At 39.2% G+C, this 26,431-nt stretch overlaps 1 protein-coding gene and 1 non-coding gene across 2 annotated transcripts in view; one reads left to right on the top strand and one right to left on the bottom strand.

The window, feature by feature from the left end:
- The window catches only part of DNER (delta/notch like EGF repeat containing), a 287,309-nt gene extending 261,345 nt beyond the window's left edge, over positions 1–25,964 (bottom strand). The window contains exon 1 of the mRNA XM_043993335.1: positions 25,908–25,964. Coding sequence (XP_043849270.1) covers positions 25,908–25,964 — 57 coding nt within the window. The remainder of the gene's footprint in view (positions 1–25,907) is intronic.
- On the top strand, positions 4,632–4,734 carry LOC122752287. The gene has a single exon (XR_006356059.1). It is a non-coding gene; the product is annotated as a U6 spliceosomal RNA (small nuclear RNA).
- Positions 25,965–26,431: the final 467 nt, after the last annotated feature.

The raw sequence follows: 26,431 nt of genomic DNA, 5'->3' as shown, positions 1-26,431 counted from the left end.
AGTCTACCCAACTCATGTCCAGGGAAAATAAGTCTAGGGTAATATAAATGATACTGTATCATACAAAAGGGTTTTCATTTCTTATGATACTGGACACCATTAGACAACACTCTTCTCATACTGAATTCTATAGTGCTTCAGGTCAGGCTGTGAATGAGTGGGGATGCTAATAATAAGAGATGCAGAATAGGATAGAGTCTAAAAATACAAATTTGGAGTCAGGGAGAACTATATTTAAGCACTGTCCCTGCCACCATCCTGTGTGACCATTGGCAAGTCAGAAATGTCATGGGCAATTTCCTAAAACTAGCAATCTGCACTGATAGAAAGAGCTTGACATTGGAAGTTGCCTATACTAATGAGATCACAGGTCCAGACATAATAATTATGATAAAAGATCTGATCAAGGGAGCAACTAAGTGGTGAAGTGGATAAATCACTGGCCTTGGATTCAGGAGGACTTGAGTTCAAATCCAGCCTCAGACACTTGACACTTACTAGCTGTGTGGCCTTGGGCAAGTCACTTAACCCTCATTGCCCCACCAAAAAAATCTGATCAAAGAAAATGTACAACCAAAAAAGGATGTGGGCTGATCACCAAAGGGAAGCTAAGTGATGGACACTCATTCCGTGTGCTCTTTTTCTAAATATACAAGATCAAGAAGGTGCATAGCATATTGAGAAGACTCCCTATGTGTGATTTCCAAAAGGACTCTGACAAAGTTCACACACTCCAAGAACCATTGATGGGTTGCAATTTGTAGTACTGGAGGGATTATTACCTACAATCATGATAAATAATATTTGTATTTTATTCTCATAACACTAGGATAGGGCTAATATGGAAATATGTTTTGCATGACATATAGAATATATATCATGTTTTGCATCACATATATAATAGATAACATGCTGACTTCTCAATGAGTTTGGATGGGGCAGGGGAGAGAGAGAATTTGGAGTTTAGAATAAAAAATGAATATTGAAACTAAAAAATAATAACATCACTATAGATATTTTATGTCCCCATTCTCTGGGTGAAGAAATCAAGGGACAGAGAGACTAAACAATTTCTCCAAGGTTAGAAGTACTGAGGTTAAACCCAGACCCAAGTCTTTACTGATTCTAAGTCAAGTACTCCTTCCATTCCAGCACACTAACACACATGTATTCATGTGATGGAGTCAGGAGCATTGGTTTATGGGACCAAGTCTGCTAGTTAGAAACTCTGTAATGACAGGTATGTCACTTCCCCCTGGGGTCTTTCATTTAGAAAATTAGAGTTAAAATATTCTTTTTAATGCCTCTTCCAGTTCCAATTTTCCATAAAGTTCCTGTGTGTTATTCTAACTCAAGCTATAGTTTCACCACTCAAGACTAGAAAAAGAATAAAGTTAGAAGAAAAACTTGTTTATCCCATAAGTATAACTAGAATCCCTAAGCAGTTTGAAATTGTCATTTTATTATGCTCCCCATCCCAATTAAAAAAAGAAAAGAGGGTAACCCTCACAATAAATATCCACAGTCAAATAAAACTATATCCAAAACTGCAATTCTCCTGCATTTTGAGTCTATTACCTCTCTGTCAGGAGGTTAGTATTGTTGGTCCTCTGGAATTATGTTTTGTCATTGTATTGATCAGAATTTTTTGTAATGTGTTATTGTATAATTTTTCTTTATAATGTTATTGTTATTGTATAATTTTTTATCCTGGTTCTGTTCACTTTACTCTGAATCAATTCATATGTTTTTCTAGTTTTTCTCTGAAACTGTACATTTCATCATTCTCTAAGTTAATTCGAAAATAAAAGCAAATTAGGCACTTACTTCAAAAGGACAAAATTAGCCATTCATGAGGTGAGCACCCCCTGCGTTCGTTTCCATAAATTTTTTACTATTATTAAAAGAGCTGCTATATGTATTTTTGTACAAGTCATTTTCTTCTTTCTTTGATCTCTGAATGGTATAGCACTACTAGTAGTATCACTAGATCAAAGGATGTATACAATCTAGTTACTTTTAGGGAATAATTCCAAATTGTTTTCCAGAACGGTGGGACCTATTCACAGCTCTACCAACAACAGTGTACTTATCTCTCTGCATACATTCTTTTTTCTCATAAAAAAGGGAAATAATTTATTATTTAGGGCAAAGGTGTTTAACAATTTTGTGTCATGGACCACTTTGGCTATCTAGTGAGATCAATGGACTCCTCTGAATAATATTTCTAATTACATAAAATCACAAAGAAGACCAATAATATTTTTTAAGTTATCAAAACATAAAAAACCAAAAATCCTATTCACCAGATTAAGGGGGTTTGTATTTGTACCTCTATGTGTTTAAATGAACACCAATTTTAAAGCAGAAAAGAGAAATAATTTTAAATGGGGTGTTGAGTCAGAGAAACTCAGGAAATGAGCACTTTGAGAGAGAGATAAGGAGGCAGAATGCACAACAAAAGTTAACCACTTCTCCCACCTTGACCACCATTTCTCCTCAGACTCTGATGCAGAAAGCCCTGGACCCTGAACCAAAGAGCCTTGGAAATAGCAATGCTTCCAGTCCAGGGTCTGCAGACATTATCCTAAGGAATAACCCCTATGGAGATGCAGTCTGGACACTGATCCTTAAGGTGCTATAGCCACAGCCACTGAACACCCGGAAAAGAAAGTTCTTGTTACCACAGTCCTGAGCACTGCTAAATGGTTCAACATCAGAAACTGATGTGGTTTTTTTAGTGAAGATGACATTACAGAAGAGGCATGACTCTCTGCTTTGCCACTGCATTCTAAGAACCATAGGACCTTTCCATCTAAAACCTTCCACAGATTGTCTCCTCCATCAGAATGTCTTACTAAGTGCTCAATAAATGTTTGGTTCATTCATTCATTGGTTCATTCATTCATTCATTCATTCAGCAATCCACAGCAGTCAGACTTTGAGTCATTCCAGATGCTCAATCAGTGAAGGGTTAAGCCAGGACAGGGCTTACAACATGGAGTAGTCAGAGGAAAGCCAGCTAATATGAGGAAACACACAGCTGCAAGGAGAAAAGGAGGCAGGTAAATGGAAAGGAAAGCATGATGTCATAGAAAACACTATATTTGGATCCTGACCCTGCTACTGACTACCTGTTTGGCCTTGGACAAGTGGTTTCATGCGCTTGGATCCCAGGTGCTTCATTGGAGGAAGCTAGGTGGCAAAGCGGCTAAGGGTGCTAGAGGTCGAATTAGGAGGACCTGAGTTTGAATCTTACCTCAGACACTTATTAGCTGGGTGACTCTCTTTCAGTCTTAGTTTCAATATCTGTGAAATGGGAATAGAAACAGCACCTACCTCCCAGAGTTGTTGTGAAGATCCAGGGAGAGACAGAAAGAACTTTGCTACAGAAGAGTTAATCGAATCAACTTAGCATAGTGCCTGGCACACAGTTTGTTAACTGATTCACTGCAAAATAAAGGGCTTGGACTCACTGATCTCTGAGATCCCTTCCAAATAGAAATCCTCTGATCCAATGTATGTGGCACATGGGTTTCCCTTTCCATCACCTATTTCTTCCATGGGCCTCTCTCCTTTTGGGTTTTGGGAGGTTTTGTCCTACCCAGGTGTACGTGCAATAAAGGTTACCCTGATTAATCAAAAAGTGCTTACTTTTTGGGTACAAGGGGCAAATGTGCATTGTCAGAAGAGACAACATTGGTGCCTGACCACTAGACTTGGTGTAGAACTTCTGATATGCTATTTTATCTCTTGGCTTCTTACCAATGGAAGGCTTTAAAGCTTGAGACTGTTTATGGCTTGTTTTTGTAGCACCAGAGCCTAATACAATGCCAAGCACACAACAGGCACTTAATTAAAGCTTATTGAAGGGAATTGAGTTCTTCCTCCAAGAAAGAGAAAGGCATCTGTTTCACAAGGGTTTTAAATGTAAGAGTAGAGTTACTTAGAGTAAGTGGTGGGGGAACTTTCAATCAATCTCAATCATAGGCTTTAGTGCTAAAAGTATTTGGAACTGGAAATGGCTTTGCACTAGAAGAAGTGCTTGGAGAGGCCCAGGAAACTTGGTCATGATCCAGGATTTTTCGATAAATCATGAAGCTAGTTTAGAAATGGAGTCATCTGAAAGGCTGCAGCAAGCCTAGCTTTCCAGTTAATCCCCTGAGGAGGAATAGCCAAGGGGAGAAGGAAAGGGTCCTATGTTAGCATTGGCCACCTTTCTTTCCCCACCCTCCTTTGGCCAAGGAAGGACTGTGTGAGCTTTAAAGGGTCCAAAGGATTTGGGACTTGCCATTTTCCCACCTGTGTCCTTGTGATGTCCCACATAAGATGATGGCAGTGTCTGAATTGGAAGCCAAGAACATACTGGATATGGACTCATGGCTCTCTAAGGAGCCCACGCTAAGGGGAATTTTTGAGTACCCCATTAAGGGGAGAAAAGGACTTGCAGCAAGCAGGGGCTATGAGTTACCTCTTTGCTACATGTGCTCTTTAACCTTGAGCCTATTTTCCCCAGGACACTCTATGTACTTGTGGGAGAGTGTGTCACAGATGTTTAGGGGTATGCTGATAGCAGCTGTTCATGTGGTAACATCTTTAGTAAATATCCCTTTCTAAAAGCTGTATACTGTATACTTTAGCAGCATATATACTAAAATTGGAATGATGCAGAGAGCAATAGCATGAACCCTTCACAAGAATTACATGTAAAGTGATGAAAAATTCCATATTTTAAAAATAGATTATAGATAGACGATAGAACATAGGTAGACAATTGATAGATAAATGATAGAAAACTGATAGGTAATAGAAAATAGGTACATGATAAATAATAGTAAGATTGATAATAGATGATAGACAATAGAGAAACAGATAACAATAGAAAATAGGTGATAAATTATAGAAAATAGATTATAAAAGGTAGTAAATGATGGAAAAAGTTCGTTGATAGGTAGACAAGTGATAGAAAATTTATAAATAATAGAAAAATAGATAACAAGTGATAGAAAATAGATGATAAATTATAGAAAACTTAGTGATAGAAGATAGTTGATAAATGTATATATTATAATTAGATAAATGATAGATAGAAAATTGATAAATAATAGAAAAAATAGATGACAAGTGATAGAAAAGAGAGACAGACAAAAGCTACATATGGTCGGTTGACTAAATGGTTCTTAACTGATAATCTTGGGAAGGTGGATCACTGGTAGAGACTGGAGCTGATGGAATGAGAGAATCACTTCCAACTGCTTAAGAACATGCCTATAATTCTTGAGGGGAGATGAAGCCTTGCTCTAGCACCTCAGACTCCACTGTGAGAATTCGAGTTGAACTCAGGAACCTAAGAACTTCTGTGAACCCCATAAGCAAATAAATATCAATAAAGGATATTGAGACTCCAAGATTAATTTGGATGACTCTAAATTCAATTAAGCTCATTTATCCATCTCCACAGTTATTCCATACACCTGAGTTTTCTCAGGCAAAAAGCTTTTCCTTTTAAATACAGATTTGTGTATTCTGAACATTTTTACAGGATTATTTCTAAAATCCAGTAGCTACCAAGAAAAATTTCAACTTTTTCTTGGTGACTTCAAGTCATCATTACAAACATTAACTATGAGGTAGTGATATTCTAAAGGGCTTTAAGGGTGAAGAAGGCCATTAGTCCCTTATGCTAACTGATAAATGACTGCTATGTTCATGAGTTCTTGGATCTGCTATTTATAGACTGTTCTCTCTCCTTCTTCAATGTCAGACCATCAGTTGATAATTCTTATCTCCCTCCAGAATCTCTCTTTTTCATCAGCTGTGCACTAGAAAACTAAATAATTAAGCTTCTGAGAACTGCGTGTCAAATAAGAGTAAATAAGGGCTGAGAGAGGTTGTGAATGCCTCTTCTGTGAAGATAATTAATATGCTCTCCATGTTTGGCTACTTCGAGTCCTTTTTTCTGACTTCATCATTTTGGGCTATTTTCCAGATAGGTGAATCTATAGATAAGTCACATTCACTTATGTCACCATGGCTCCAAGTCCTTGATACATTGGCCAAAGAAGGGGTGGCACATCTATTTCCTTAAAGGAAAATAAACATTTTTTAAAGAATTGAATCTTGTTTTGCCAGCAATTTTCTAGATCTATTGGGGGTGGGGGAGAGAGTGAGAAAGAATAGAATAGAATGGAATAGAAGAATAAAATTAACTAAATAAATCCCCACCAGAGTAAGGCAACAAACATTTACTCTAAGAGTATTCATCTCATAAAAGTGAAAAAAAATCCAAAAATGGAAAGAAGAAGGAAAAAGGAGGTGCTTTTCTGGAACATTTTCTTTTCTTTCCTTACCTTAACCTTACCATGTTCAGAATGAAAGACTTTTCCTTTCTATCAAGGACACAAGCATGCTAGTCTGTTCTCTCTGGGAGGATATTGATTTTTAGAGCACATCATACCATGAAATCTATACTTCCCCAGAGGGAAAGGCAGACTACCACCTTGCACACAAACCCTTGGTAGGCCAGGATCAGGGTTGAGAGGTAGCAGAGAACAAAACCAGGGGGAAAAGCCAAAGTCAGAATCAAAAGGATACCCCCGAGGAAGGCAAAACAAATCACCAATGAGAAGGGTTCAAAGTCACCATTGCCATGGCTTTTACATCTTCCTTATTGAAGTGTATCATTGACTCTCTCTTCTTTAATGAGTGTTCCCAGTAATGGGCTGCCATGTGTCCCAAGGATGGATCTGAGAAATTATGCAGAACATCTCACAGGAATTGCTACAATTTCCTGAAATTTTCTTTCCTGAGCATAACAGATATTTTCATTTCTACTTCCAGAAAGCCTTCCCCAGGGGGATTTTTTTTCTCCAACACTAGAAAGTGTCCCTGCTCTAAGGCACTGAGCCTTTCTATCCTAATACCAGCTGCAATCAAAGAGTCCAGACCATGGAAGGAGAGCAAGTAAAAGCTGTGATGGGGTTGTTAACAAGGAGTGAAAGTCAAGCTTTCCCAAGGTCGGGGACTTCAGAAAATTCAAGACATGACAAAAATATTCTGGTTGAAATCTGTTACAATGACAATGCTGCTGACCTCCCAGCTGCAGGTCTATAGACATGTAACTGTATGTCTCTTCCCCAATCAATAACTAAGTCATTGAATCTGATTTTAGGAATCTCCAAAGATCATCTGATCCAACTTCCTGCCTGCAATCCAATAATACTGAAACTATGCTGGCCAAATAGCTTTCTGAACATTTTGGTTTGTTTAACTCATCAGAGGGGACCGCTAGGTGGCGCAGTGGATAAAGCACTGGCCCTGGATTCAGGAGGACCTGAGTTCAAATCCGGCCTCAGACACTTGACACTTACTAGCTGTGTGACCCTGGGCAAGTCACTTAACCTTCATTGCCCCAACCAAAAAAACAAAAAACAAAAACCTCATCAGAGAAAGAAATTCCTTGGTAGTCCTTTAAAGAAAGAGTTAAGAATTTGCTCTATAGCTATAGCCTAAACCTCTCATTCCAAGGCATCCACTCATCTTTTTAAACTCAGAGATACAAAATGGACAGTGTACAGCTGCTAACAAGTCTAGTGAAAGGATTTATTCCTGACAAGCATACAGCATCACTCTGATATTCACACTGGCACAGGGACAACATGGTGGAGTGTGAAGTTCAGTTCATTTCAACAAGCATTTAGTAAGATCACTACACTTCGAATCAGGACCCTGGATTTCCAACCTAATTGTCAACTAAATACATTTCAATTAGCGTTTATTTAGTATCAGTTGGGTATCAGGAACTGCCAAAGGTGCTAAAGAGGCAAAGACAAAAACATGGGGTAATAGAGCTACAGGGGAACACAGAGTACTACCCTTTCATTTTGCAGATAAGGAAACTGAGGCCCAGGTAGATCAAGAGGCTTTCCCAGGTTCACATATCCCTCTCTGCCCTCAAGAAATTATAGTCTACTGTGGGTTACAGCATATGTCCAGATGAGTAAACACAAGATAATTTGGAAATGAAGATAAGTATTAACATGTGGCAGAAGACAGAGAAGATTCCTGTAAAGGGTGGGACAAAGCTGATCCTTCAATGAAGTCAAGGATTCTAAGTGGCCGACAGTGAGGAAGGAGTACATTCAAGCATGAGAGAGAGCTGGCTTAAATGAATGGATCCAGAAGATGGCATAGAGCCAAGCTCAAGAAATCTCAAGTAGGTCAATTTGGCTGAGAACATAGAATGTGGAAAGGGTAATGATGTGAAGAAAGCCTGGAAAGGTAGGCTGGAGTCTTCAAATTCCAAACTGAATAATTTATAGTTTATTATTAGTGCAATGGAGAGCCACTGATGCTTCTTAAACAAGTACATGTCACATCTATGCTGAAAGATTAAACGGTTATGTGGAAGATGGATTGAAGGTGTGAGAGACCACTTAGGAGGTTATTATAATAGTCCAGGTAAGAGATGATAAGGCCCTAAAGTAGGATTGATTGAGCAGCTAGGTGGCACAGTGGATAGAGCACTGGCCCTGGATTCAGGAGGACCTGAGTTCAAATCCGACTCACACACATGACACTTACTAGCTGTGTGACCCTGGGCAAGTCACTTAACCCTCATTGCCCCGCAAAAAAAACAAACAAATAAATAAATAAAATAAAGTAGGGTTGATTATATTGGTTACATGAATGAAGAGAGAAAGAAGATATGTGAATATATAATCAGACTTATAAATCAATTGGGTCTGGTGGATAAGGGAGAATGGGGTTGTAAACCTGGGTAAACAAGAATGTCAATACACTCAATAGAAACAGAGACATTTGGATGGAAAAGTTCCTATTTGTGTGAACTGGGATAAGTGGAAAACCTCAATTTCCTTATATGTAAAATGGGGATAATAACACTTAAATAAGCATAAACTGTGGTCACATTTTGCTGATGCCAACCAAGCACATCCTGTATATTTGTGCAGTTGGGAGAAAGGCTGATTGAACCAACTTAGAATTACCCAAAAAAAAAAAAGGATATTATACACCTGGCAAATAGATCCCCTAGCTTTCCCAAAGAGGGATGTGCATATGATAACCATATTCACTGAACCAAAACTTGGGAGGCTTAGGAAGTAAGTTTTTCCAAGGCCATACAGTCATTAAGTATTACAATCAGGATTCAAAGCAAACATCCTGACTATGAACCCAGAGATCTGCCTGCTAAACCATACTTCCCCTAGCTATCTGAACTTGCTCAAGACATTTAATTTCTTAGAGCCTTAGTTTTCTTCTTTGTAAAATGGAGACACTGCCAGTAACCCGACCTCACAGAGTCATCCTACGGAGAATAAGATGCATAAAAGTTTTTTGTCAGCTACAAGACAAACCACAAATGTCAACTTCTCTTATCTCCATTGCTGATCTTCTAGGTGAAACTGGTAAAATAGCCAGACTTCAATTCTTCCTCCCTATCTGGGCCTCACAGGCTAATTGTGAAAGGAAACCAAATGGTACCAACCCAATGGTCACCTAATGGTGTTCTAGTTTTTCATATCTCAGTATGCTTCAGGTTAAGTTTTGATGACTGAACAATTACACACACACACACACACACACACACACACACACACACACACACACACCAGCTTATTGTGGGGGTTGCAAAGAAGACAAATTCATGGCAATGATCACAAAGTATCACCTGATAAGCTCTAAGAAGCCAAATCAACACTTGAGAATTTTTTAAAAACATATACAGATGGCCTCCAAACCAAAATAGATGAAGCTTTCACAGTTTAATTCAGAATCCAAAGTAACAAAATTAATCAGTTAAATAAGCATAAACTGTGGTCACATTTTGCTGATGCCAACCAAGCACATCCTGTATATTTGTGCAGTTGTGAAATGAGTGGCACCCTTGGGAGAAAGGCTGATTGAACCAACTTAGAATTACCCCAAAAAAAGGATATTATACACCTGGCAAATACTTGTTATGCAACCTGGGAGGGAAGGGACTCAAAACAGCACTAATGGACCAAATTTTAAAACAATTTTCAACAGACTTCATTGTAAAAACAAACAGGGAAAATACACTCTCCTTTTAGAGTTTGACTCACACAACTCTCTGGTAGTATCCATTTCCAGGATTGAAAATTAAATAGTTCTCATCTGCTTACATAACCTCAGTTGTGGGCAACTGGTGTTATAATGGCTAGAGTGCCAGGGCAAAGAGTCAGGAAGACTCATCTTCCTGAGTTCAAATCTGACCTCAGATACTTACTAGCTCTGTAACCTTGGGCAAATAACTGTTTGCCTCAGTTTCCTCATCTATAAAATGAACTAGAGAAGAAAATAGCAAACCCCTCCAGTATCTTTGCCAAGAAAACCCCACAAGTGGGCATGAAGAGGCAGAAATGACTGACCAATCTCAGCAGTAAGGAATCCATTCTTTATAAGTAGATTAAAAATTCCAATTTTTCCTATATGTATTTAAACAACAGCAATACTGCCTTACCTGCTTGTTTCCACTACCGTATACCATGTTTGAAACTGTTATTAAAAGGTCTTTGGATTAGAGGCAGCTAGTAGGGACAGTAGAGAGAGTGCTGGACCTGGAATCAGGAAGATCTGGGTTCAAATCCAGCCTTGGATATTTATTAGCATGTGACAATGGCAAGTCACTCAACATCTCTTTGCCTCAGTTTTCTCATCTGTAAAAATGGAGATAAAGATAGCAACTACCTACTATGGGTTTTGCAAATATAAAACAAGAAAATATCAGTAGATCTTTTTGCAAACATTAAAGCACTATATAAATGCTAGCTATTATTATTGACTTTGAATTAATCAGGAGCTGTGACCAGTCTCCATAATTATTGCAAAGAAAGCATGACCAAGGGGCAGCTAGGTGGCACAGTAGTAAAGCACCAGCCCTGGATTCAGGAGGACCTGAGTTCAAATCTGGCCTCAGACACTTGACACTTACTAGCTGTGTGACCCTGGGCAAGTCACTTAACCCCAATTGCCCTGCATAAAAAAAAAAGAAAGAAAGAAAGCATGACCAAAATGATCCTTCCTACTCTCATCCATCCCTTCTTCCTTTCATGCCATCTCTGCTAAATGGACATATTAGTGGCTGAGCCATTTTTGACTGGATAATTTTGGGAAGCAGAAATGCTACCTCTTGGAAATGTTCTGTGCCTTCTTAGAGCACTCAGAATGATGAGAATACTACATAACTACTATGACCATTAGAAAGATATTATAATAGACATGAAATGCCAACTCTCTCCAGGCCTGTGGTCTGGCCAGCCATGAGCTGTCTGCCATCAAGTGCTCTGATGCAAATCCAGACTAAAAGGAAATTCCTTCCAGCCATAGGTACCTTCCTTCTGTAAAACTCCCCCCAGTCTTCACACTCATGATTCCAAACTAATTTCATAAGATGTAAACTCCTCTTCCTCTTTAGAACACACAATTAGCAAAAAAAAAAAAAATCCTTCTAGCCAGAGCCAATGTTTCTGTTAACCTGTGTTGGTAAGCCAACACCCACAAATGAAACATATGCTGTCCTGCATTCATTAAATCTTACAGGTCACTGGCACTTTTGAGTCCTTCCAAGAATGGAAGCTAGTTAGTAGACTGGAAGATGCTACAGGAAGGGCTAGCAGGCAACAGGGCAAGAGCCCTGTACAATTTGCAGTGATTCAAGATAGGATACTGTTGTGTTCAGTCATCACCATGGAAACCAACCTTTAGTTTCTAGGTAAAAATGAATACAAGCTGTAAATCAAAAGGTAATTTTAAAAGAAGTCTGGGGGAGTAAAAGGAAATATGCTATTATAGTTACATAGTAAATATCTCCTTCATATAGTAGGTGCATTTCTCTAGAGCACCTAAAATACAGTATTGAATCTGAAACCAAATAAATTTTGAGAACAAAGGGAAATTAAACTCAAGACAATAGCAATTGGGTTATCAAGGAGGATTGATATTTAAAGACTGCAACATAATGAAGGAAAATTTCCCAAATCTGTGATCATTACTCTCAACTTCTCCCTCCCTACTTTCTTATTTCTTCTAAGGAAAAGCAATACAGAAAGAACCCCAACTCTAGTCCCTCAACACTGTCCCTTAGTAAGCATCACACTATATAGAACAAAATAATAACTGAATGAATGAAAAAGTACTTACTATGTACAAACACTGTGCTAAATCTTGGGGATATAAATAAAAAGATAAAGACATTCTCTATCCTCAAAGAGTTTATACTCTAATGGGGGATGGTACCCAAGAAGGGACACTTTAGCCCAAAATGTTACAGAGAAGATCAATGTGGTCATGGGGTGAAGACTGACATAGTCCATCCAGACATAGTAGCAGAATTAATTTGATCATGATGGGGAAGAAAGAGGAAAGAAGGAAGTGAGAAAAGAGTATGGCTCAGAAGGAGATGACTAGAGAGTAGGAAGTAAGTGCCCCAGCTTTCCTAAAACAATGGGCCAGGAGAAGCAGTAGCCAAGCAACACAGGAAAATTCCATGGTGGAAGTTCCAGAAATGAAAAGATTGAAGCCTGAAGGACATGGTCTCTGGTATGGGCAAGAAGGCAGCTGGCCAAGACATAGATAAAGAGAGTATAAAATGAAGTATTTACAGACCCTGCCTTCCCTCTGTCTCCAAACATCATTAATCAGGTAAAAAATAGAACACAACCATACTTAATTATAAATTGTATTCATGTTTTATTGTAGAAAGAGTATCACTTCTAAAACAAAAAATTATATAAATTTTAAAGGATGAGATAAAGATTAAATAATATTTGAGTCCAAAGTCAGTTAAAGAAGATATTGAATAGAGAAGAGACACAGTAAGACCTGAGCTTTAGGAAAATCCCCCCAACAGCTAAATGAAGGACGATTTAGAGGGAAAGAGATGATTCATGGAGACCAACTGGGAGACTACTGTAAGTCAGGCAAGAAGTGATGAGATCCCAAACTACTCATACAGGGTGGTGCCTAGGTGAATAGAGAGAAGGGAAGAGATTTATGAAGTGTTGTTGATGTAGGTTTAGCAACTGATTGGATATGGGAGAAGAAGAGTGAGGAACAGACATTGACACCAAAGTTATGAACCTGGGGGACTAAGATAATGTATCTTTGAGAGTAAAGAGAAGGGGAATGGGTTTCAAAGAGAAATATAACAATATCATAATATCTACAGTGAATATCACTATCCATCAATGCTTGCTCATCTTATATAACTCACTCTTTCCTACCCAAAATTTAACAGGTTAAAATGGAGCTTTTACCAGTCATTGCCCCTGCACCCCAAGGAATATCTGCAGCAGAGGAATGCCCCACTCGGAAAGAAATAGGTTGGAAATTTGCCCAGCAGGAGGGAGTAGAATGTTGAGGGATATAGGTAGGCATTGTTGTAATGGAGATAAGCCCATCTTCCCACCTTCTGATTAGTTGATCATGGAGCATCCTTTGAGGTCAGACCATGGCCTCCATTTTGTAGAACACTGCTCTAGTGGTTTACTATCTAACTGGTTTATAGAAATACTCAAAATTTAAATAAAAGAGAATTCAAGTCTCTTAAAACTTCATATTTACCTATCCACGCAGATATTGTATCCACACCCAGAGTAGCACATAAACTCCTTGATGAACAGGGTGATTTTGTCTTTCCTTTTGTATCCCCAAGCCTAATCCAGTGCTTTTTCATTGTAGGTCCTTAGTCAATTTTTGTTGAAAGGAATTGTAATTGTAATACAAGTTCAATAACTGCCACCCATATAAGAATGTTGGAGTGAGTAGGGCATGGAACAAACATGGCAGAAAAGCTTCCCATCTGTGCTACTTTCCCAGAGGAAACCATATTGGATGAACATATATAGTAAGTGGAAAGAACACTGGATCAAATTCAAATGCTATGGAATTATAATGACCGAGTTTTGGTCCAAAAGAAGAGATAGAAGTCAACAAGAATTTGTTAAGCTCCTACCGAATGCACCTTCCTTTCTTCTTTTCAGAATCAAGAGACTATGGATACATAACATTGAATATAATGTCAGACTTGGTTGATGTTTTGGTTCATTTTGCTAAAATGTTCAGCAAACTTTCCTCTCTTTATTCTTTGTTATTCTTTCGTACCTTTGGGGAAGGGGAAGATAGGAAATGTGTAATGGAGGGGAAGATTAATAATTTTCTTAAAACTTAATGAACGGGGGCGGCTAGGTGGCGTAGTGGACAAAGCACCGGCCCTGGATTCAGGAGTACCTGAGTTCAAATCCGGCCTCAGACACTTGACACTTACTAGCTGTGTGACCCTGGGCAAGTCACTTAACCCCCATTGCCCTGCAAAAAAAAAAAAAAAAAACTTAATGCAGAGTTTACATGCCCCCAGATGTATCCACCTTGAGGGAGGTCTCTAAGCTTCTAAGAACATTGTGTGGACCCCCTGTAGAGGATTTAGCCATGAACAAGGGTCACACAGGATGGGGTATAGATTAGCTGCAATTTGAACCACTGGAGTGAGTGCCCAAAGCAAGGAGGACCTCAGATCTACCTCTCTCACAATAAACCCATCTGGTAAATTATTATTAGTCCCCATTTTGCAGATGAGGAAACTGAGGCTCAGATGTAAAGTCACTTACCTAAGGTCATACCTAGTAAAGACACTCCAAGACCAATGTTCTTTTCTACTGTCACTCTGCCTCTCCAATGAGCAGTGAAGTGGCCTGAAGAATGACTTCACACAAGAGCTAAAATAAGGCATTTGTGCATCCTGGGCAAGCTTTTGAAAACTGTATTCTCCCATGCATTCCTGTCTGCCAGAAGCTTGGAGCTTCCATTTGTAACATATGCAACTTGACATCACAAAATACCCACATGCCACAGAGAACAGAATTTTCTGGCATCAAAAATATGTACTTTTTTTTATAAAGTTACATGAAAAAGTATGAGGGATAGAAACCCAATTTGGAATCAGAGGATCTAAGCTAAAATACTGATGTGGTTGCCTGTATATCCTTGGACAGATCACAGCCTAAGGTAGCCTGAGTTTCCTCATCTAGAAATATGAGAGAGGCAGCATAGCATCATGGGAAAATACCTGGTTTTGCAGTCTGAGGACATGAAGGTTCCTATTCTAACTCTTCTACTTCCCATTTGTATGACTTTAGGCAAATCATTTCCCTTCTGAAATGTCTCTGTTTTCCCATTTTTAAAATGGGAGGGGCGACTAGATGATCTCTAAGATGGCTTCCTCCTCTAAACCCTATGACCATGTATGTAGCATATAGGTGGCACAGTTGCTAGAGTTCCAGACTTGGTGTCAGGTAATCCTGGTTTCATATATTTTCTCAGGTAATTACTAGCTGGATGATCCTGAAAAGTCACTTTCTTCATCTGTAAAATGGGGGTAATAATAACACCTAGCTCCCATTTGATCCCAGGATCAAATGAAATAATATCCATAAAGTACTTTGCCAACGTTAAAGCACTATATAAATGCTGGTAAGGATTTGTCTTTCATTGCACCTCACTGTATATCACACCCTAAGGCAGCTGCCAACCCTCCCTTGGTCCTGATTTTCTCATGCCTTTTGCTTCAGCATTCACCAAAAAAAGTGTTGGGTAAGAAGAGTGTGAAGAAGATGGGATATTCACAAGCTGCAAAAAAATTGGGAAAAGGGGAGGGAGGCACAGAAAACAAACTTCAACTTAAGGACTTGAGTATATTCTAAGTGTGAAAATACAGTAATCAACACAGGTTTCAGCAGTCCTAAAAATAGATCTTCACCTGCTGTGGACTTTTTCATTGGTTACAAAGGCTGTTGTTTATTAGGGCGGAGGGAAAGAAGCCAGAAAAAGCTGTCCTCATGATACAAAGGAGCAAATCAAGAGAGGAAGACATGGGTAGTATGTTAATGAGTGTGGGGGGGGTGGTACAATTCTCACACAGGATATTTTCTCCTGAAATGTTTAGAAATCTGATCCACTGGATATAGTCTGGGAGCCTGGGAATGCTCATTTTAGACTTGTGTCTTGTTGGGCATAGCAGCTGACATTTCCATTAGTTCACATTAGTCCCTTCCACTAAACCTTGGAAACACCTTGGTATCTGTCATCTATAAAGATGTTGCTGATGCTCATTGGTGCTTGCCACAGAGTGAGAAATTTCCAGAGAAGCTGGTATTGTGATTTCCATGTCTGCATAGCTAGTATACCTGCAGACTGACAGCTGTGGCAATATCTGTGTTTGAGGCGGCAAGTTACAACTATTTCTGTCTCCTGAGAAGGAAAAAATATTAGGCATCTGGCCTCTCTGAGCTCTTCATAGAGGCTGAGAGAAATCCACAATTGTGTGAGCTGAGAACCACTGAAAGTTACCCAGTGGGGTCTCATTGCTTCCTTCCCACCTCTACTCTGAAACTCTTGCAACCAAAACTAAAAGTGATTGAATCCTCAATTCCAGAATTCTCAGGGAATGAGGGACATCACTATCCAAAGTAAGTGCAGTTGTCTGTATGGTTGCTGTTGTTATTAGTGGTGGTGGTGGTGGTGGTCCTTTGTTCCGGAACAGGACCAGTGACTACCATGACGTCTTGAACATGATCATCTCTAGAAGCCTAGGGTTTCTGACTGGATGGGACCAAAGTTAGAGACCTAAGTCTCTCAGCTTACATATGAGGAAACTGAGGCTGAGACGAATGGAATGTCTTGACTAGGGTCACACAACTAGCAAATATCTGAAGCAAAATTCAAATAAAGATGTTTCAAGTTCTGTAATCTCTCCACAACGGCCTCTGGCTTCTTCATAAGAATGATCACCAAGTCATATTGGGGACAAAGAACTTTTGCCTCAGTTAGTTGGTCAGTGACTCAAGAAGGCAGAGGTATGCATGAGAGAGAAAGTTCTATCATCTGCTGGTTTGAAAAGAAAAAGTCTGAAGCATCGTCTCCAGATGGATCCATAAACCCCACTCCCCCATTACCAAGGCTAAGAGGGCATGATTGCCTGTCTCCACATCTAGGCCTAGGCACCCCTGATGTAGTAAAATGAAATTCTGTGGCTGTTTCCTTTATCAAAGGTTCCCCCTTGATAGTCATCTTAACCCACCACTAATGTTTCATCTCACATCTCACTATCATGTGGAAGTGGCCTTGGATTCTCAATAGCTGTGGTCACCAAGTACAAGCTCTGACAGATCTTGCCAAACTGGAGTGCCTTGGAACACATGCTGGGGGAGGGGGTAGACTATGTGTCCATTTTCCAAGAACTGGCCCAGATAAGTTTATTGACGTTTGTAAGTTGATGGGTTTTCCAACTATAGTCATTCCCAAAGACTATCAACCAAGGCACAGAAGGGTTGCAGTATCTTTTGATATAGATATTATATGTAAAGAAAGCACTTTGCAAACCTTATTACACTATATAAATAAGAGCTATTATGAAGGAAATCATTAATTCTTGAAGAATTAACATCAAAGGGGAAGCTTTATGGCACTGGCTCCGGATTCAGGAGGACCTGATTTCAAATCCAGACTTAGACACTTGACACTTACTAGCTGTGTGACCCTGGGCAAGTCACTTAACCCTCATTGCTCTGGAAAAAAAATTAACATCAAAGTATTTTCTGGTGGAAGGACAAGTGCCATGTGATAATAACTTACATTAAGTGTTTTAGGATTTGTGAAGCACTTTCTTTTTGTTGTTGTTTTGGGGTTTGGGGGTTTTTTTGCGGGTTAAGTGACTTGTCCAGGGTCACACGGCTAGTAAGTGTCAAGTGTCTAAGGCCGGATTTTAAATCAGGTCCTCCTGAATCCAGGGCCAGTGCTTTATCCACTGCACCACCTGGCTGCCCCTGTGAAGCACTTTCTTACAATGACCCTGTGAGGTAGGTAGTATAAGTATTATTATACCCATTTTACAGATGAGGTACCTATGAGAGGTTAAGTTACTTGCTCGTTATCAAGTGACTATTATATATCAGGGACAAAATTCAAATCCAGGGCCTCCTGATACCTATTCCAGTATTCTGTCCATGATAATAAATTGCCTCTCTGTGATCTTCATTGAAGCCATACACACTAAGGACTAGAGTCACGTGTGTGGTCCATATATGAGCTGTTAGATATAATAAGGTCCTTAGTATATGCACTTGCATGCATGTTGTTTTGGGTTTTCTGAGGAAGGGAATCAGTATAGGGGGTGGGTTAGTAAGAACATGTCCATGGTCAACAATCTTTTTGAAGTTATTAGACATCCTGGTAGAGATGTACGAATGATACAAAAAGCACAATTAAGCTTTTCTAAAGTGTCTAAATGTACACTGATTAGGGAAAATGTGCTCCGGTCTGGATTGGAAAGAAAAACGATGCTGGAAGAGAAAACACAGCAATTTAAGCAATTGGATGCTGGTAACCATGTTAGGTTTGTTCCTTGTGGGAATCAATCCTTGTGGTCAAAAGGTCCATCCCTGCAGACAGTGCTGAGGTTCTCACCATTACTGAACACAGCAGTTTCTTGAACACATCCAGGAGAGGTGATCAAATTTTTGCTTTTACAGATTGCTATCATCAGCCAAGAGTTACAAGAGAAGGGTGGGTTAATGGAGAGGCCACTGGGATGGATGTTCATGTCAGAGTTGCCACTCATTAATTGTGTGACCTTCAGCAAGCCACTTCCCTTCTCTGGTACTCAGTTTCCTCATTTGTAAAATGAACAAGTTGCACTAGATGATCTCCAAGCTGCTTCCAGCTCTGGGATTTCATGATTCAAAGGCTTCTGGGAGAACAATCATTCCTCATCAGCCTCAACCGCTAGAAAGAAAACATTTCTACTTCTCACATTTCCTTACTTGAATTAATTCCTCTCCAAAACCTCAAAGAGATTCAGCCTCAACAACTTATAGTTGATAAGTGGTACGGAACACCTCACCAAAGATCAAATTTTTCAAATTTAATATGACTTTAGAACTCTACATCCCAATTGGAAACTCAGAGACTATAAAAGGGAGACAGTCTGTAGTTCATGCTGTTGCCATTATTCAGATAACATTAAAGCAGTAACATGTTCTTTGTCACAAGTGATCTAACTTACTCAGTTATGACTAATGATTTCAACTTCACATCCTCCATCCATGGCGGGGGGGGGGGGGGAGGTAATACCTCTACACAAAGAAAGGCTGGAAAAGTAACAAAAATGACATCTGGTCTTTGTGAAGCTGTTTTAGAGAGCTGCACTTAGATTAATTGAATAGCTTATGTTTTTCACTGATCAAACTAAAGTTTCATATTCTGCAAAATTTTGTACATTCAGATTTGTACATTCAAATACAACCTCTTTTTGCCCCTGTGGAAAGAAATGAACTTGAACTGGCCCCCATAATTCCTTTCCTGTGTCCCACAGACAAGCAACCATACTTTTGCTCAATCCAAGATACAGGGCTCAGAGAAAACAAGAGGAAATATTGACAGGAAATTGGGGAAAAGGATCACCTGGTAGAATGAAAAGCTATAGGCTGGATACTCACAAGTCCAAGATGAAAATCTTGGCCAGACCTCTTTATGACACAAAAGCTTTGGAAGCCTCAAAGATGTGATAAAATAATGGGAATTTAGATTTTAAACATCACAAAGAGCAAGAAAGAGATAAGAAAGAAACCTAAAGAAGTTCTCACAACTAACCAAAGAATGCCAAAATAGAGAGTTAGGACCGGAAGAATATATCAAGGATGGAATATTAATAATGAATTTATGATTTAGTGATGGTTTATGGTTTTAAATGTGATTATTATACTAAAATATAATCTGATGACTCTAGAATAGACAAATTAATAAAGAGGTGACTCCTAATCATTTTGATAGTAAGTTAGACAACTAGATATAGATAGCTAGATATATAAAGTCATCTCATTGTGAAAAGCTGTCATTCTCCCAATAGTGACTGTATGGGAGCATTCGGTATATTTTTTATTAAGATAGCCAATGGTTATCATAAGGGAACATTAAAAGTATATATGCTGGAATTCTACATAAAATCATTGAAGCTCATATCAAGATTTATATATTCCTTCAAGACTTCTAATCGGCTTCTGAGGACTTCAGGTTGTGTTTAGGACCCAAAAAAGTTCCTTTACTCCACCTTCTTTCCCTCCAACTAAAAGACAAATAATGAATTAATTGGGTCCCCTGACCTGCATGGCATAGTCCATAGAAAGCTAGCCCCAAACCCAGGAAGTCCTGAGTTCAAGATCTATCTCTGATATGTACAGGTTGTGTGACCCTGAGCAAGTCACTTAATACCTTATCACTCTAGGCAAATCTCTACAACTTAGATTTTAGATACCAATATGGGTGTTGGCCTGTATTTGTAGAGAGAGCTTCCTCACACAGGAATTCCCTTTGGCAATGATATCATAAGTCCAGTCCCTATACCTATCCTTACCCTAGGTCCACATTAAATTCAGGCTATCTGCCATCAACTGGGCCCTCACTGCTTCATGGCCATAGTTTTATTCCTCTATAACTGGCTCCTTTGTTTGTCCTTCAGTCTTTTAAAGGCCTAATGACATCAAGAGGGTAATATCTTGACTTGCAAGTGAATTGGTTTTAAGTAAAGCTGGCCTGTGCAAAGTCATTAGCCTCACTCTCTCCTCCAGAGTCATTCAGAGTCCAATAGAAAGACATAGGTCAAGATGACTGGTGATGGCCCTGGATGCCAAGGCCTCCCACTCCATCTTGTAAACCAAATACCAAAGAACTAAAGACTCCCTATCACATTCACCACAGCAACCATGGAAATGTTCTCTCTTCCCCTCAAGTCCCAAATTCCACTGCTACTCCCATCCTTCCTAGCACATCACTACTCTGCATATTTTACTAAAGATGATCAAGTCCATCAACATGGACTCCATCGACAACTTCCCCTTATCAACTACTGCCTTTGACACTTTCTGGACAGCATATCTGTTGTCTAACAACCAGAAAAGTTCAGAGAGGTTCATCAGCAGAAAGTTGGCCACTTAGTGTTCTGGGCCCCATCTACAAAAGCTTGGAAATGTGGTGATCTTCCCTGGTGAGGCAAGTGACACACTGATGAAACTCTGGGTCCCTGGAGTAGCAGAACTCTCTGGGTATTTGTATCTGTTTCATTGATCTGGGATCAGAAGTGAATAAGAGAAAGAGAATGAGTAGATTGCATTTACAGAAATGCATATCACTCATAATGATTCCAAGCTGCCCTTTGAGACAAAGGCCCATCTTTTTTAATGCCAATGTTCTCCTAGGGATACTTAATGGCTGTGAATCATGGCAGTAATCTCCAAAAGATTGAAAATTACAAGTGACTAAATTAGCAATAAAAAAAACCACCAAATCATAGGCAGTTGACTATGTCATCTTTCCCCCTGCTCAAAAAGTTGCAATAACTACCAACTACCACTAGGATGAACTATGAATTCCTTTGTTGATTGTATAAAGCCCTTCACAACCTGACTCCAGCCAGGCTGCCCCCACTAACTACATGCTACTACACTTTCCACATTCTGTGTTCCAATGCAAATGGCCTGCTTGCATTCAGCCTACATGACATTCCGTCTCTTGACTCTGGATCTTTGTACAAGCTGTCTATCCACCACCCCAGCACCCCCACCCATGCCTGGAATGTACCTTTGCCTCTTAGAATCCCTAGTTCCCTTCAAAGACCAGCTCAAATGCTACATCAAACTTTTGATTAGCCACCTAAATGCAAGTGTTTCTATCCCCAAATCACTTTGTATACATTTTGTATTTAATTATGTTTGCCTGCTATTTCTCCTAAAGAGTATTAGGGAATTTTTTCTTCCCAGTGTCATCCCCAGAAGGATGATAGATGATTATCTTATAAAGGAAATGGGAGTATTGGAGGGTAAAAACCAATCTAAAGAAATATCCAACTAAGCAAAGTCATCTGAAGGGCATTTCAGGATAAAAATAAAAATAGGACTACAAGTAGAAGAAAAACAGAAAAGATTTGCAAAAATTATTACAACTGCCTTCTCTATCAAGGATGGAACTACCATACTTGGTCTTCAATGTCACAGTCCCTGGAGTGCTTACAGAAGAAGTAGAAATTACCCAGCAGAATACAAAGATAGAGAAAGGAGCCCGACTAAATCAAGTATAGAGGAAGAAGATACATGCTAGAAGTGATACACCTATGAGGGTCTTGAGGAACCAATTTACAAAGTATATAAAGGAGGATAAAATATCAAAATGGAAAAAAAATTCCAGACCTCACTTACTGATTCCAAAAACTGGTGTGGAGGGGATGCAGAGTTAGGGGGAATTTACCAAGGAAACATAAACAACTACCAACCTATATGCTTATTTTCACTTTTATATAAAATATTTCTTAGTGTCATCAATACATGACTTGAGGCCTCCTTTGATAAGTGTGTTAGCAGGGTTTTGCAAAAAGCCATTGTCCACTGAACATCTGTCCACTGGACAATGGACCATATCTTAATCATCTCACACTTGACTAAAAGATATAGAGAATATAACATCCCATTGAGCTTACTATTTGTTGTTGTTCAGTTATTTTAGTTCTGTCCAACTCTTTGTGATCCCATTTGGGGTTTTCTTGACAAAGATACTAGAATGGTTTGCCTTTTCCTTCTCCAGCTCATTTTTCAAATGAGGAATTGAGGCAAAACAGGATTAAGTGACTTGCCTAGGGTCACACAGCTAATAGGTGTCTGAGGCCAGATTTGATCTCAGGAAGATGAGTCTTCCTGATTCTAATCCCAGAGCTCTATCCACTGGACCACCTCGCTGCCTGGAGCTTACTGTTTATTGATTATTAAAATGCTCCCAATACAACACAATGACACTTTATAGGCTATGTCAAAATCATTCAATAGTTATTTTAAGTTGTAACAACAGAATTAATTGTGCTTGAAGGGATTATGATGATAAACATGCAGCAAAGAATAAAACTGGGACATATCCATTCACCAAAGTGATGGAAGAAATCCAGCAAAGAGTCTAAATTCAGAAGATTCCCCGTGGATTGTTGGATCTTCCACAAGCTCCTGTTTATGGGTAACAGCATTGTTGCTTAAACTTCCCAATTATTACAGAGCCTCCTGGAAGATATGTGTGGTCACTTAAAGTAGTTTGGTCTGTCCATTCACACAGGAAAGATCAAATGAATGAAAAATGTCTAATATCCAGATTTCAACATGCTTCTGAATGAACAACCTATAGGGCTTGTCAGACAGGAAAGACAGACAAACAGATAGGCAGGCAGACACAGAAACAGAGAGAATGATGTAGATCTATATCTGGGCATACATACAGATATAGAGCTGGTACACATAATACAGATAAACAATAAGCTACAACCAGAACTGGAAAGGGGTAAAGCAAGTTGGATTGCTTTAGTGAAATTGCAACACATTTTCACTAATCCTAAGCTTCCTATAACAACAAAGGTTCATCTTTTCAAGAGAAATATTTTACCAGATATGCTACATGGCAATGAGACCCAAAACCCTACTGACTTCAAAGAACCACAGATGAGCATCACAGAAAGGACAATGGTAAGGAGCATGGTGGACATGAGCAGCCTATAACCAATGAGGAACTCTGAGGAAGAATAGGAACAAATTATATCATCAAAGAACTGTATGATAGAGAAGAGCTGAGCAAGAACAAGGGATGGCAGGTGGACAGCCAGAGTAATCCACTGGTACCCCCGCAATACTGGGAGAAAGTAAAGAAGTATGTTGAATTCCAGCATGTTCAGTGGACTCCTTGTTGAGATGAAGAATGACAGATGGACAGATCAATACCCCCAGAATTTTAAAGACCTAGAAGGGACCTAGCATAAAGGGTTAATCTTCTATTTTTGTGTTCCAATCACCAAGCTCAATACATTGTAGAACACTGAAGGCCTATAAGAAGCCTCTAATGGAATACTTATTGGAGAACATGCATAAGATTAGCACAGGATGAGAAAATGAAGATGGGCTGCATTGTGCAACACTAAAAACACTAAAAAAAATATCTGCATTGATGAGGTCAAAGATCCATTGAAATAATGACATGAATTGGTCTCAACCACCATTCCCATCCCCACCACATTATAAGTTCCTTAAGGATAAATATCCCTCCAACCTAGTATAGAGAATTGCACACTACAGGTGCTCAATAAAAGTTTGTTCAGTTGAATGTAAGTTCCCTGTAACCAACCTCCACCTTATTCAATGAATAAGAAAACAAAAGTTCACTACCTACTAACTAGCCCTGCAGCCCCACTCTTCTATAATTTTCACCTTTTCTCTCGCAAGTTCTTTTGGCCTGTTCCCTTTCCCTGCCTCTAGTTTCCATTTCCATGAATTAATCTTAAGTCACTAAATGTCAGGGCTGGAAAAAACCTTAGAGAGCATCAAGTCAATTCAATAAAGCAAATATTTATTAAGCATCTACTGCATACAAGCATACTAAATTCCTGATGTAGGGGAAAGAAATGAGCATAGGTACAAAATGGGAAGAGGCCTGGATGAATTCAGGAAGTGACAAATAGCCCAACTTGTCTGGAAAGCAGATATCATGAAAAGCAATACTAAAGGATAAGGTAGATTGAAACCAAATGGTGAAAGACATTAAATACAAGATTAAGGCTCTGTATTTTATCATAAAGACAACAGAAAACCACCAAATGTTTCTGAACCAAAGAATGACAGTAGAATTGACTAATGAATGCGTAGTGCATTAGGAAGATGAATCTGGCAAAGGCATGCAGGATGGTTTGGAAGAAGGAGAAAATGAATGCATAGAAATCCATCAGAAGGAGATGACAAGGGTCTAGGCAAAAGTGTAGGAGGCCAGCAATAGGGCAACAGTCATGATGGCAGTAATAACAGAACTATCGATGGGAAGGATAGCACAGATGTATTTATAGTGCCAGTGGGACCTCAACAAAACTTGATGACTGGCTGCAAATGGAGGGAGGAGTCAAAGTAGAGCTAGGTGACTGAGGTAAGTGTTCAGCCCATTGGTTTTTAGAGATGAGTCAACTGAGGTATAGAGAGATTAAATAACTTGCCCATGATTAGAAAGTCATTTTAGTCACTTATATCTCATTCATTCAATCCCTGTGTTTTAATTTCAGAGACAAAAGAAAAGTTCTGTAATTGGCTTCTGTAGGTTACAATTTTCTGTTTGTCAACGGTGCCTTATTTTCCTTTTTACTGCACAGAGAACAGTGAAGACAAAGAGTTAAATAATGTGTAACAAACTATTTTACAATCCATGAATTTTTTCTTATTAATATTTTCTCCATCATCAGTTAACTCTTTGGACTTGTTCATTCTCCCTAATCAGGTGTTGACAGATAACCCAAATGACAGCAGTGACTGGGCATCTGACTTGGACATCTAGGTAGAATGTTTAGCTACCTCTATTCTCTTTCCAAAATTACATCTCCAGTCATTATAAAGAATCCCTAACAAAAGGAATGTTTGATCAAGCATGTGTGTGCTTAAAGTGTTTTCATAGCCTAGAGCTAAGAAAGGAGAAGACAATTTAATTTCTAAAAACACGAAAGCAATAATTTTCCAATTTCAAAACTTCCAGGGCCACCTCATAACTTAAGCATATATAGTAACTGAATAAATAATAATGAGTCTAAGGATATATACCAGAAAGCTCTACCTTTTTGAGCTAAGCACCAAACTCATCTTACTGCTTGAGAACTAATCAGGCTAATGATTTCTTTCAGCTTGGCTAGTCACCTCCCTGGCTATCCAGATCCTCCTATCCCTGACAGTTTAAAGTGCTTACTTGAAATTGGCAAGGGGGTCAGAAATTGGCTGACTGCCATGTCTAGCTCAATTGGGGTGCGGCAGCAGATGTTTCACCTGTGATTCTGCCAGCACTGACAACTTGGACTCTACTTTACCACCTCCCAATTCCATGGCGAGACGGCCTTCTGCCTGTCTTCTCAGGCAAGCCCTGCAAATTGCCTATGGTCAAAATTGGAGGCCTCTTATAGGCCTCCAGTGTTCTACAATGTACTGAGCTTGGTGATTGGAACACAAAAATAGAACCCAGGAATGATGAATAGAGCTGAATTAGAATTGGAATTGAATCCTGCAGAGAAAGTAAAACCTCCCAGTTTTTGCTGCCCCAGGCAACTGTAAGAAATCACTGAAAATTTTCTTTGTGAAATCTTTGAACCTCTTGTCTCTGGCCCAGAAAAGGCACTGAGATCTTTTTAAGGCTGGGAAGGACATATAAACTGTTATTCTTTTCTTTGATATCTGGATTTGATTTATAGTAACACCACAATTAACCTCATGGCTGGAGATTTTCTAGTTGGAGGTTGTCTCTAGTTAATCTAATCTGTGCTAAGGTGATTAGCATATTTCTTTGCCATGAAGCT

The sequence above is a fragment of the Dromiciops gliroides genome, chromosome 3 (genome assembly GCF_019393635.1).
Source record: "Dromiciops gliroides isolate mDroGli1 chromosome 3, mDroGli1.pri, whole genome shotgun sequence".
NCBI classification, from domain to species: domain Eukaryota; kingdom Metazoa; phylum Chordata; class Mammalia; order Microbiotheria; family Microbiotheriidae; genus Dromiciops; species Dromiciops gliroides.
Note: the sequence above shows the minus strand (reverse complement) of the source record. Positions and strands in the feature narration are given on the sequence as shown.